Source organism: Herpailurus yagouaroundi, unplaced genomic scaffold (genome assembly GCF_014898765.1).
Source record: "Herpailurus yagouaroundi ecotype Mexico unplaced genomic scaffold, PumYag 184, whole genome shotgun sequence".
Classification (NCBI taxonomy): Eukaryota; Metazoa; Chordata; class Mammalia; order Carnivora; family Felidae; genus Herpailurus; species Herpailurus yagouaroundi.
The window spans coordinates 10,500,908-10,512,915 of record NW_024412415.1 but is presented as its reverse complement, the minus strand read 5'-3'; the positions used below and the strand labels follow the sequence as shown (position 1 = coordinate 10,512,915).

Genomic DNA, 12,008 nt, shown 5'->3' with positions numbered 1-12,008 from the left:
CCCCCCCCCCCCCCCCCCCCCCCCCCCCCCCCCCCCCCCCCCGGCGGCTGTTCTACATGTCAGCCGCTCTGATCAGGGTGCACTATGCCAGAGTCCCTGGGATTGACCACATGATGGGTTAAAATAAAGGTGCTCTCAGGGTGTCTGGGTGGCTCAGTCAGTTGAGTGTCTGACTTGATTTTGACTCAGGTCATGGTTCCAGGGTTGTGGGCTCAAGCCCTGCATTGGGCTCCACACTGAGTGTGAAGCCTGCTTGGCATTCTTTCTCTCTCTCTCTCTCTCTCTCTGCCCCTCTCCCCTGCTCATGCTTTCTCTCTCAAATAAATTAAAAAATGAAAAATTTTTAATAAAAAAATAAAGCTGCTCTCCTGTCCAAACTTATGGATTATGAGTCAGAAAAGGCAATTAACCTTGAATAGTTTAGGTCACTGGCCCACTGCATGCTGCCTCAGTCTCTTCCCTAAAGAATAGAGAATAAAAGCCAGGCACTCCAGGAAAGAGCAAGAATATGAATTCTCCCAACCTCAGAGTTGCAGGATGATTCTAAGGGATTCATCAATCATTCAGCACACCATTCAGAGAGCGTAAATGGGTTGCGTGTATATGCGCTATTATTTTCAAGTACTGCTAGTATTATTTTCAAATAGGTACTATTGTGGTTTACAAAATACAAATTTATTTTTTAAATGGATGCTGAGTAAGTTATTTTAACCCAATAATATCTTTGGGAAGAGAATAAACTCAGAGGTTTAGCAGGATTTGGGTGCTCTACCTCAGCTCACATGTCCTGAAGATAAACTTCCTCAGGCTTGGAGCCCTGACTTTGTGACTAAACAGTAATCACCTGTCAACGCAAGTGCCTGTTTCTCCAGCTTAATCAATGGCACAACATTAAGCACACAATACACAGTTTAGCTTGTAGCGTCAGGGCCACTGCAGGCAAAGGGAAAAGAAGACAGAACTCACTGGACTTTGCCATCTCATCAAAAGAGAAGACTTGGCTGCCACAGAATATTCCAGAAAGCCCCAGACCTAGTGCAGGGTGATCAAAAAGAGAGCATTCTAGGAAACAGCTGGCTGGCATCTGAAAGCACAAGGCCAGAAAATTTAAAATTCTTAAACTTGCCCCTGCCAATGGCTTATTGTAGGGAGCCCACCATGGTGGTTCAGCTGAATGTGACTCTCTACCCAAAGGCTACCTCAGGCCACTCTGCCAGCCACTGGCGTGAGTGCCCCAAGAGAGGGGCAGGTTGCAACCCTCTGTGAAAGATGCCCCAGCAGTGCTCTGAGTTGATTCTGCCTTTGTGTTTCTGCTGGGAATTGAACTTCATGGAATTCTGCCATAACAAGGAACTCTGTTCCATTCCCCTAACCTCCTACCCTCTGGCCTTGGAGAAACAGCAAAGGAAGATGATTTTCTTCATTAGTCATCATAAGAGCTTTGTAGCTCAAACCCATGCATCTACCACTGGTAAATGGGAACCTGAAGGAATTCTGACTTCATGGCCAGGAGTAGGGGTCTCACCAGATGCTGGAAAATAACAAGAGCAAGATCCTTTTCTCTGGAGATAAGGGAGGTATACTAGGATTTCTTTTTCATAATTATCTGATGAGAAAAGCTATTCTTGCTTTTTTTTCTTTCCTGTGAAATGGAGATCTCTGAGTTTGGATCTGTTGAATTTAAAGTTCTTGCCACCTAAGGTCCCTACCAGTGTATTCAAGCTGCCAACTCATAAGAACCAGTTGTTTTCATGGAAGACATGATTCTTGTTAAAAGTTCTTGTGATTTGGGGCGCCTGGGTGGTTCAGTTGGTTGAGTGTCTGACTCTTGGTTTTGGCTCAGGTCATGATCCAAGGGTCGTGGGATTGAGCCCTGCATTGGGCTCTGTGCTAAGCATGGAGCCCACTTGGGATTCTCTCTCTCCCTCTCTCTCTCTCTCTATCTCTCTATCCCTCTGCCCCTTTCCCCCTGCTTGCACATACTCTTTCTCTCTTGTAAATAAATTAATTAATTAATAATAAATACTTTATAAAAAATATTTTAAAGTTCTTTTGATTTCTATCACACAAGTACATTCTCCCCATGGCTGCCCCAGGCCCCTGCTAATATGGTTGCTGTACAGATGGAAGTGAACTCCTTTAGCCACTAAAACTCACCTGAGCTGACCACCAGGAAGTAGCCATTTGGTGCAAAGTAAAATGTGTGGAGAAAAATAATCACAATATTCCACTGTTTCTTAATATTCCATTTCAATTGCTCTGAGAGAGATAATAGTACAAGACATGCCACTTGGAATAGAGTTAAACATATTTCCTCTCCTCCCAGAAGAATTTTAGGAAAGAGTTTAAGCTCTCCCCACACTCTGGGGTGTAAATGAGGAAATCATTGGCAGCCCTTGCCCCAAAAGACTGTTGTTGATAGAGTCTTTTGAAAGACCTGGTTTGTAGCGCACCACCCAAAGATCCCAGCATGATTCATAAGTCTGCCTTGAGAGTAGCTCTTTTTGGTGAGAAATCAAAGGGTGTAAGAATCGGGGTGGCTGCTTTGGGACTGTGTTAGGAAGGAGTGCAGGGCCAGCAGAAAAGGTGGGGAGATGCCCACCTGGTACAGCCTTCCTTTGTTGAGCTGTCCACTCTCTCTTCCTTCCAATCCTACAAGGATAAGCTTCTTAAGATATTTGCTGAGAGAACTGATCTCCTGCCCTACTTCTCCTGGAAAGTATAGGATGAGCCAGCGGAAGGGGAAGAGGTGAGAAGTAAACATTGCGTGGAGGTCATAAAGGTCTGCCCTTTCTTGGAGCAGTACTGGGCCCTTTGGCCTTTACACAGGTGAGATACTTTGGATCTTTTAAGATGACCTTGGTTTTGGATGCAAAATGAGACACAGTCCCACCAGAGGCCACCGTCTGAGCTGAACTGCAGAGACCCCTGGGGATAGGCCTAGAGACTGCCATCCTGCAGAGCTGCAGATATTCTGACAGTTTTCCACAAGTCATTCTGCTCCCAGCTCATCCCGGATACTGAGGCATGTCCCTGAAGGAGAAGTTAAAGGTTTAGAAATGGCCTAATTTCCTCACGTTTTGTGAAAAATTTAGCCAACCCCCTACCTTCTAGTCCTTCAGTCATTAGCTTATTTAGTGAATAACTGTTGAGGACCTAGCCACCAGCTAGGTTCTGGGGGACAGCTCCTGCCTTCATGAAAATGACAGTCTAGAAAGGGAGCAGATAATAAACAAGTAAATCAATAAGATAATTACAGATTGTTATAAGTCTCATGAAGGGAATAAACAGGATAAATGAGATGGTAACTGGGAGAGGCCCTTCTGTAGGGGAAAGACCTCTCTAGAGAAAGGACATTAGAGCCGAAACCTCAAGGAGGGAGGGAATAACCAATGGAAGAGCTGCAGTCCAGGCAGAGAGCATATGGAGACACGGGGAAAATCCTTGGAGCATCAGGAAGAAAGGCCGTGGCCAGAGAGCAGTGAGAAGAAGGATTTGGGAGGAGTTCACAGCAGGTAAGAACTAGGGTGTATAGGGCCTGTGGTCAGAGTTTAGGTTTTATTCTGAGAGCAATGGGAAGCCACTGACTGTGTTAAGCAAGAGTGGCAACCTGATTAAAGATCACTGTGTACTCACTGCCTCGTTGTTTGTAATAGCAGATTAGAAACCAATTCCATTGATATGGGGCCGGGTCAAATACATGTAGGTTCATCCCAGTGGTCTGTAGCAGTTAAAGACTATGAGGCAGGTCTGTATGTACTGCCAGAGAAAGATTCACAGGATACCCTAAGAAGCAAAAAAACAAGAAATAGAATACAGCATAAAATATACTGCCACTATATTTTTGAAAGTGATTATATATATATATATATATATATATATATATATATGTGTGTGTGTGTGTGTGTGTGTGTGTGTGTATATATATACGTATATATATACATATACATATATATATATACATATATATATATAGGCTTGCCTGTGTATAAAAGTGTAAAATCCTACGTTAAGTATACACAAGGAGAGGCACCTGGGTGGCTCAGTCAGTTGAGTGTCCAACTTTGGCTCAGGTCATGATCTCATGGCTCATGGGTTGACGACCCACATCAGGCTCTGTGCTGATAGCTCACAGCCTGGAGCCTGCTTCACATTCTGTCTCCTCTTCTCTCTCTGCCACTGCTCTGCTTGCACTCTCTTTCCGTCTCTCTCTCTCTCTCTCTCTCTCTCTCTCTCTCTCTCTCAAAAATATTTTTTAAAAAGGATATACAAGGAGCTGGTAAGGAGCAACACAAGGAGTTGCTTCTGGGGAGGGAAACTGAGACACAGGGTGGACGGGAGGCCTACTCTTCACAGTGTCTCCTTTTGTATGTTTGAATATATTGGTATGCCTTTGTTACATATTCAGCAAAAAAAGGTAGCTTGTCTAAATCACAATCACTGTGCTGTGTGGAGAGAGCACATTGAGAGATGGTGGTGGCTTGACCATGAAGTTGGTAATAGGGATGGAGAGAAGTGGGTGGATTCAAGATCTACTTTAGAGGCAGGGCCAGCTGGACTCTGTGTATTCCACACTGACTTTCCCTGCTCCCACTTGTTCAGGAAAGCTTTGTGCATTGAGATTGGAACTGGGCTTCCCTGACTCTCCTCTGACTTCTGTGACATCTTTGTGGAAGGAAGGGCTCTTCGGCTCCTTCTAGGTGCTAAGAGCTTCAGAACTCTAGAGACTATCTAACACATCACAATATGGAGGACATCATTACAGACACATGCCCTTTTCACATCCTCATCCAACTTGTAGATGATTTTTTTTAAGTAATCTCTAGGCCCAACATAGGGCTTGAACTCTCGATCCTGAGATCAAAAATCGGGTGCTCTACCAACTGAGCCAGCCAGGTGCCCCTAGATGATCTTTAATGACAATCAAAACACAGTTACACTGAAGAAGTACTATCATTTCTCAATGGAGCTTGCTTTCTTTGCAGAGAGATGCCAAAGGCCAGTACCTGTTTGACCTTCTTTGCCACCACCTGAACCTTCTTGAGAAAGACTATTTTGGGATCCGCTTTGTGGACCCAGATAAGCAGCGGGTAAGTCAATATTCAAAGCACAAATGGAGGAGAGGATTTGTCAGTAGGCTGAGTCCTTGAACTGCCACTCATACTCATGATTTTAGCCTCAAGAGTCAGGGACCAACCGGGCCCTGCAGTTGGGTGTCATCTCTTCAGATCACCGTATTAGATATGGAAGCTCACCTAGTGTGGCCTGTTGTTTCACAGATGCTGAAATGGCAGCCCAGAGGGTTGAAGTGATTTGCCCAGTTGTCCAGTTGGAGGCAGAGCAGCTGGGCTGGGTCATGATCTTGGAGCATAGGTCACAGGCTGAGCCTCTCCTGCCTGCTTTCTAGTAAATGAGCTGAACCACCCTGTTCCAGTTAGGAAGGGTCTCACCTAAAGTGCCACGCCAATGTAGTGGGGGCAGAACAGAAAGATAACTGAACTGACATGGGCCTTCCAACGCCTTGCAAACTCATTCTGATGCACACAACATATGTGGCTCTATAGACACAGGGCACATTCCAGACAGATAGGAAAGCAAGTCCATTACCCCCAGGCCCCAGCCTCCCTCTCCAGCTTCACCTCCCCTGACCTGTTTCCTCCAACACCATCCTCTCTTTATAGAGCCTTCACCTGTACAGTCCCCCTGCCTGGAACTTTTCTTCTCCCTGGCCCCACGTCTCCATACTCCATGCTTTTCTTCTGGCTAATTCCTCACATGTAGTGTCCCAGCTTAGACTCTCACTTCTTCTTCACTTCCTCACTTCTTCCCCACTTCTTTCAGGGATTCTTCCCTAATCAACACTCTGAACGAGGGGCTGTTCCTGTGTGCCCCCATGTGCCCTGTACTACTCCTGTTGTAGCATTTACACCATGCTGTGGCTGCCTGTTTGAAAACCTGTGTTCCCTGCAAAAATGTAAATCCCATGAGTGTGTGGGCTTGCTCTCATCATCACTATATCCCATAGAACTAGCAGAGGGCCTAGAATGTAGTGGATATTCAGTAAATATTTGCCGAAGGAATGATGAGTGTGTGGGTTAATGGTATATAATGACAAAATTTTCCCCTCCACTCGCCCAGATGTTCCACTAGCAGAAACTTGCAGCTCCTCTAACTTCTCTTCATCAGCCCTTTCATTTCTGTGGGCATATAGTCTCTGGCACCCCCTCGAAGTGGGGAAGTATACAGAAGCATCACCCTTTGCTATACCCCTGCCCACCCCCTACTCTGGTCTGCCATCCTCCGAAGACATTATCAACACGAATCCCAGAGCCCCCCCCCCCTTTTCACGAGTCCATTGATTTTCTTCACAGTTCCAAACATGGGCTCCATCTCTGTTGTCACGGGGGCCTTGGAACCCCAGAAGACACAAGCCCCCCAGCAGTACCCAGGACCTCAGATAACGAATGAATGGATCCGCCCCTCCTCATGCCAGAGTCAAGTGCTGTTTTGTTCTTTGATGCTCTGAGCCACTGTGTCTCCAGGTCACATTTAGAATTTTATACTGGACACATTAGCTTAAGGAAAGAATCCAAAGGACTGTATTCTTTTCCTTCAACAAGTCCTGCCCTCTTGACTGACATATTTTGGTCCTCCTGGCTCTGCAGAATTTTGAGCAGTGTCAAGGTCAGCCCCTCTCCATATAAAGGCTCTACTGTCTTGACCTAAATACTGTCCTTAGCTCTGGGCCATAGTATAAGACCCCAAAAGTGCCATGACACCAGGATGCTACATGTCCTCACATGCTGTACGTGTCCATTCACTATATAATAATGGGCTGTTTTTACAAGGGGTTTTCTTGTTGTTATTTTGTTTTTGTTCTTGTTTTTGTTTTTTGGTCTGAGCTGTTTCTCCTTAAGAAGGAAAGCCGGTTACCCCAAGTTCTCTTTGTCTCCCAAAGAGAGCAGCTTATGAAGAAAAGAGGACAAAGTGTACCATGCTCATTATTTTCTAGTTAGGTCAGAATGTACTTGAGACATATAAGAGAGTATATGGAGGTAAATAAAGATCAAAAGCAGGAGGAGACAGAAATATGAAGAAATGGGGGAGAGGAGAAATTAACATGTATGGAGTGGCAACTGTGTGCAGGGCTCTGCACTAGGTCTTTCAGCCGATGTTACTGGGCACCGAGTTGTATCAGGCACTGAGCTAAGAGCTTCACATATGTTCTTTAATCCTTAACACAGATGAGATGAGTATCCACAATTCAGATATCCATTCTCTGAATGAGTAAATAAAATCTCAGGTTAAGTAACTTGCCCAAAGCAGATGGCAATGCCAGTCTCCATCTCAGAGCTGGCTGATGCCAGAGTCTGTGTGGTTTCTAAGGCTCCATGCTGAATTCATCATACCTGATAGTTTCTGAAGTTGTGTGATGGCTCAGGGGTTAAGGCTTGAGAGAGTGCTTGAGAGTTGTGGGAAAATTATCATTCTAGATCTACTGACTCATGGTAGAGACAGAGCAGGTAAGCTCCCCGCTCTCTTAGGGTGTGAGGTCCTAAAATAAACCTCCTACCCTGGGGTAGCAGAACCCAAGCTCACATTCACCCCATCACTGCTTGCTCTGCACGGGTCCCCATGGGGGTCTGGGGATTCTCCTGGTCCCCCCTGGAGGAGATGCCCTCACTCCCCCTTTCCCCTATTCCTGGCTCAGGCCCAGGGCCCCAGCCTGCTTTCAGCCTCTCCTTTCAAGGTGGAGGCACCCTTTCAAGCCTCCAGAGCCTGCAGATTGTGCCACACTGTCCCAATGACCCAAATACAGATGGAAACTCCCCTCTGAACTTTCTTTTCTCTTCTCCTGACCCTTGCTCCCAGCCTCATGTTATCTATCAGTTTGCCAGTAATTCTGGGACCCAGATTTAGCCAGACTGCTACAAAAGGTAACTGTAACCATCACCATATTTTTGGAATCCTGGTTTTTCTGATTTCTCTATCAGACTGTCAAAAGCTCTTGGACAAGCTGTGAGGGCTTTCCCCTCCCTTCCCACCCCTCTCCCGTCTCCTCCAGCCTCTCCTTTCTGGAGCCCTCACTGCAGTGCAGACCGAAGTCCTCCTCAGCTCTTGCCAAGAGGAATAGACTTTTTGTTATTCAGCTCCACCTGCCTTCTGCTGAGAGTGCATCTCATAGCCTTTCCTTGTAGTTTCTGTCTTCCTTTGTTTCTTTATTTTAATCTATCAGTCAGGTGCCTGGGGGCATTCTGTTTACTGAGCCCCAGACACTTGCTGTGTTCTTCTTGCCGTACACAATTCTGATGTGCTCCGGTCAGACGGGCCTCCTCTGCCTTCATAGGCTCAGCCTGGAACCCCAGTTGTTTCCATGCAATTTCATCTCTTGCCTTTGCTTCCCTGTGAAGCCGAGCCGCGGTGGGCCTTGTAATGTGAGAAGGACCTCTTAACCACATTGAGTGGCTATAATGAGTTGCCAGCCTCGTGGGAACTCAGATCAGAGGAAGCAAGAGAGCAGAATGTCAGCCCAGATTATCCATGTGGAGCTGACGGAAGAACTGGCTCTTAGTGGGTCCATTAACTGCATGACCCACAGCCCAGCCCAGAAGGTGAGAGCTGGGAATCGCAGGAGGCCAGGATGCTGTCTGCATGGCCCTGGCTGCTTTCCTGCCAGAGGGAGGACTCTGCCAAGATGTTACACTAAATGGAAGTAGCCAGAAGAGAGGAAGATGTGGACGGGCTTCCATCATCTGTTTGACGGCTATCCAGTGAACACTAGCCTAGGCATCGGGGGATGACATAGTTTTCTGCCTTCCCAGAGCTTAAGGCTAGTGGTTTTAGTCTACTTCCAGATAATCAAATCCCACTTAACAGCAGTCATAACTCTCTGCAAACTGTCAAGTTTCCTGATTAGCATAAAAGCAACAAGCATCCATAATGCATTGTGTGAAGCATCTATGTAGAACTGGGAAATAGATACAGAATGGTCTCACTGCTTCCTTCCTGCAAACGTAAGTTCCATGGGAAAAAATGTATTTCTACTATATCCTTCCTCTATGAAAATCCAAGGGAAATACAGTACTATCCTACACATTGGTTGTGGTTAGTTATCTTATGAGACTGAGACTTTAAACATCCCTGGATGCCAAGGAATCCTGAGTATGTACGCTGTAACACAAGGGCTGGCAAGATGTTGCTCAAACAAAGATGGAGTATACACCAGCCATCCCTGCCTTCTCACCATGTATGAAATTCAACCTGTTAATACTTTCTAGAGCCATGACCAGTAGCCTCTGTCCCTACTGCCCACCCACCTCTGCCAAAAAATAGCTGGCACACAACATAAACACACACAACCCACTGAAGTCAGCATTTCCCTGTCCAAGCCAGGTGGGGTTTTGTCCCCATTACACGTACGTGCATTCACTTGTGCCTACTGCTGTGCCAGAAATATGGCTCAGAGCTTTGGCACCCTGCTTTGGAAGGCAGCATTGCTGGGGAGGCCCAGAAATGGCATCTGAAGCTGGAACTCTTCCCCCTTCACAGCTGCTTCCATGGGGAACTTACTTCAGAAAACCCTATCACTCTCTACTCTCCAAGCCTACATGTCACAAGCTTTTGTGCTGCTTTCACCCTGGGCTACAATCTGTCCAGTCACTGAAATTGGGTAAAACAAGTTATAGTTGACACTGCTTCTCTCATTAGTGTTTTCTTCTTCTGTGTTCTCTGTTTCAGCATTGGTTGGAGTTCACAAAGTCTGTGGTGAAGCAGTTGAGATGTAAGTATTCATGAGAAGATGGGAAGCCTCACCCCTGGGGAGGGTGGGACAAAACCTCCCACTGATAGTTAAGTCTTGGTGACTATCCACTGTTCTGACTGTGAGCTGGCCCTAAATATGTGAAGATCCTCTTAGGATGGTTCAGAAGGCTGTGCGTCCCTGTGGGGAGGGAAGTCCAGTCGTCCTCTGGGGAGGGTGTTTCCTAATGGGCACATCTTTGTCTCTGCAGCGCAGCCTCCGTTCACCATGTGTTTCCGCGTGAAGTTTTACCCTGCAGATCCTGCTGCGCTGAAAGAAGAAATAACCAGGTAAGGCTGAACTTCCCTCAGCCACTCAGACCTGTTGGGGAGGATAGGAAAGAGGCACTGAAACCTCTTAGATCCTCTATTTTGGAAGCTTCTAACTCTTATGAACAAGGAATCTTCCTAAATATAACCTTACCTCTTCTGTATTTCATTTCCACATGCTTTCTTTAGTCACCCCCCTCAGTAGAACTGGAATGGAGTGAGCTTCTTTTCTTCAACAAGTGTGTATACTTCATTTTAAACTAGTCATCTACAGGGGCTCCTGGGTGGCTCAATCAGTTAAGTATCTGACTCTTGATATCAGCTCGCGTCATGATCTCACAGTTCATGGGATCGAGCCTCGCATCAGGCTCCGCACTGACAGCACAGAGACTTCTTGGGATTCTCTCTCTCCCTCTTTCTCTCTGCCCTTCCCCTGCTTGCTTGCTCTCTCTCTCTCTCTCTCTCTCTCTCTCTCAAAATAAATAAAAATAAACTTAAAAAAAAAGAAACTAGTCATCAACAAAGGGATCTGGAGTAACTATTTAATCAAAAGCATTTTTTTTTCTTTTACCAAGGATGTGGCCCCCATGGATGTTTTTCAAGAGGGCAGGTTGCTTTTTTAGGGGATTGAAATAGACTCCACTGGCCTAATGTACTTGAGAAATGCCGAAGTAGGACACTGAAAAATAAGCTGGGAAATACTGAAGATTTTAAATCCAAGTGGATAAACCCCCAGTGTGCTAATGGATCAGGTCCGTGATAAACTCTTCATTGTGGGGATCATGCTCTGTGGCAGGCAGACAGCTGCATGGAATGAATCCTATCTCATCCAGCACCACTCAAGGATGAGAAAGAACTTTTGCGCCCACATTATCCTACAAGAGGGTCAATGAATAGGAGCTTCAAATCTTCACCAGGGTTTTGTGTATATGAGCCACATTCTCTCTGAAAGTCTTACATCCAAGATCCAGGAATGCTCTGTAACGAGGATCCTTAACTTTTATATGAGAAATATCTAATTTTGACATTAGCAAAATGTTGATGTTACCTTGTAGAGATTGGGGCCTGAAGTCAAGAGGTGATGCCAGGGAATCCTAGAACTGAGGAGACAGCTCTGCCAACTCTCCCCGCAATTCCCCATACCTTGGACACCACAGAAATTTGGATGAGGCTGTTGCCAGTTATATAGACTCTGTCCTATAAGGCCTTGCGATCTACTTCCAGATCCTGAACTGCTTGGAGGAATTCTGAAGAAAGGAAAGAGGAGGGAAGAAGGGAGGAAGAAAGAATATGGACCTATGTTCACTTCCTGTTCCGAAGAGCGTGTCCCTAGTTTTATATCAGATAAAAGGAGCTGAAGTTTCTCTGAGAAGGAAAACGAGGAAAGGGGGAGAGAAGAGGGCAAGAAACAGGACTAAGTAATACACAGGAAGCAAAGAAGTAGGTCAGAGAGGAAAAGTGGCTTCTTCACATGGGCCCCAGTGGAGGGTGGGGGGAGTCTTGCAGTGGAGTTGGAAGCATGAGGAATGTTGTTTGCTTTGGATGTTTGGGGCAGTGCGTACGTACCAACTTTGAAGCACTGAGGCCAGTGAAATGTGTAGTTAGAACCAAACCTCATGCTCCTCACTGGCCACAGAAACTGCAGGTTTGGGGCACCTGGGTGTCTCGGTCAGTTAAGCGTCTGACCTTTGATTTTGGCTCAGGTCATGATCTCATGGTTTGTGAGATCAAGCCCCACATTGGGCTCTGTGCTGAGCATGGAGCCTGCTTGAGATACTCTCTCTTTCCCTCTGCCCCTCTCCCCCACTTACACTCTCTCTCTAAAATAAATTTGAAAGAAAAGAAAAGAAGAGGAAAGAAGGGAGGGAGGAGGGAGAGATGGAAGGAAGGAAGGAAGGAAGGAAGGAAGGAAGGAAGGAAGGAAGGAAGGAAGGAAGGAA

The 12,008-nt window shown here is 46.1% G+C and overlaps 1 protein-coding gene across 9 annotated transcripts in view; it reads left to right on the top strand.

Annotated features, from left to right (window-relative positions):
* Positions 1-12,008, top strand: part of FRMD5 (FERM domain containing 5) — a 323,173-nt gene that overhangs the window by 272,042 nt on the left and 39,123 nt on the right. For all 9 annotated transcript variants that reach the window (XM_040492537.1, XM_040492539.1, XM_040492541.1 and 6 more), the window contains exons 2-4: positions 4,986-5,090; positions 9,739-9,781; positions 10,011-10,089. In XM_040492537.1, the coding sequence (XP_040348471.1) occupies positions 4,986-5,090; positions 9,739-9,781; positions 10,011-10,089 (227 nt within the window). The remainder of the gene's footprint in view (positions 1-4,985; positions 5,091-9,738; positions 9,782-10,010; positions 10,090-12,008) is intronic.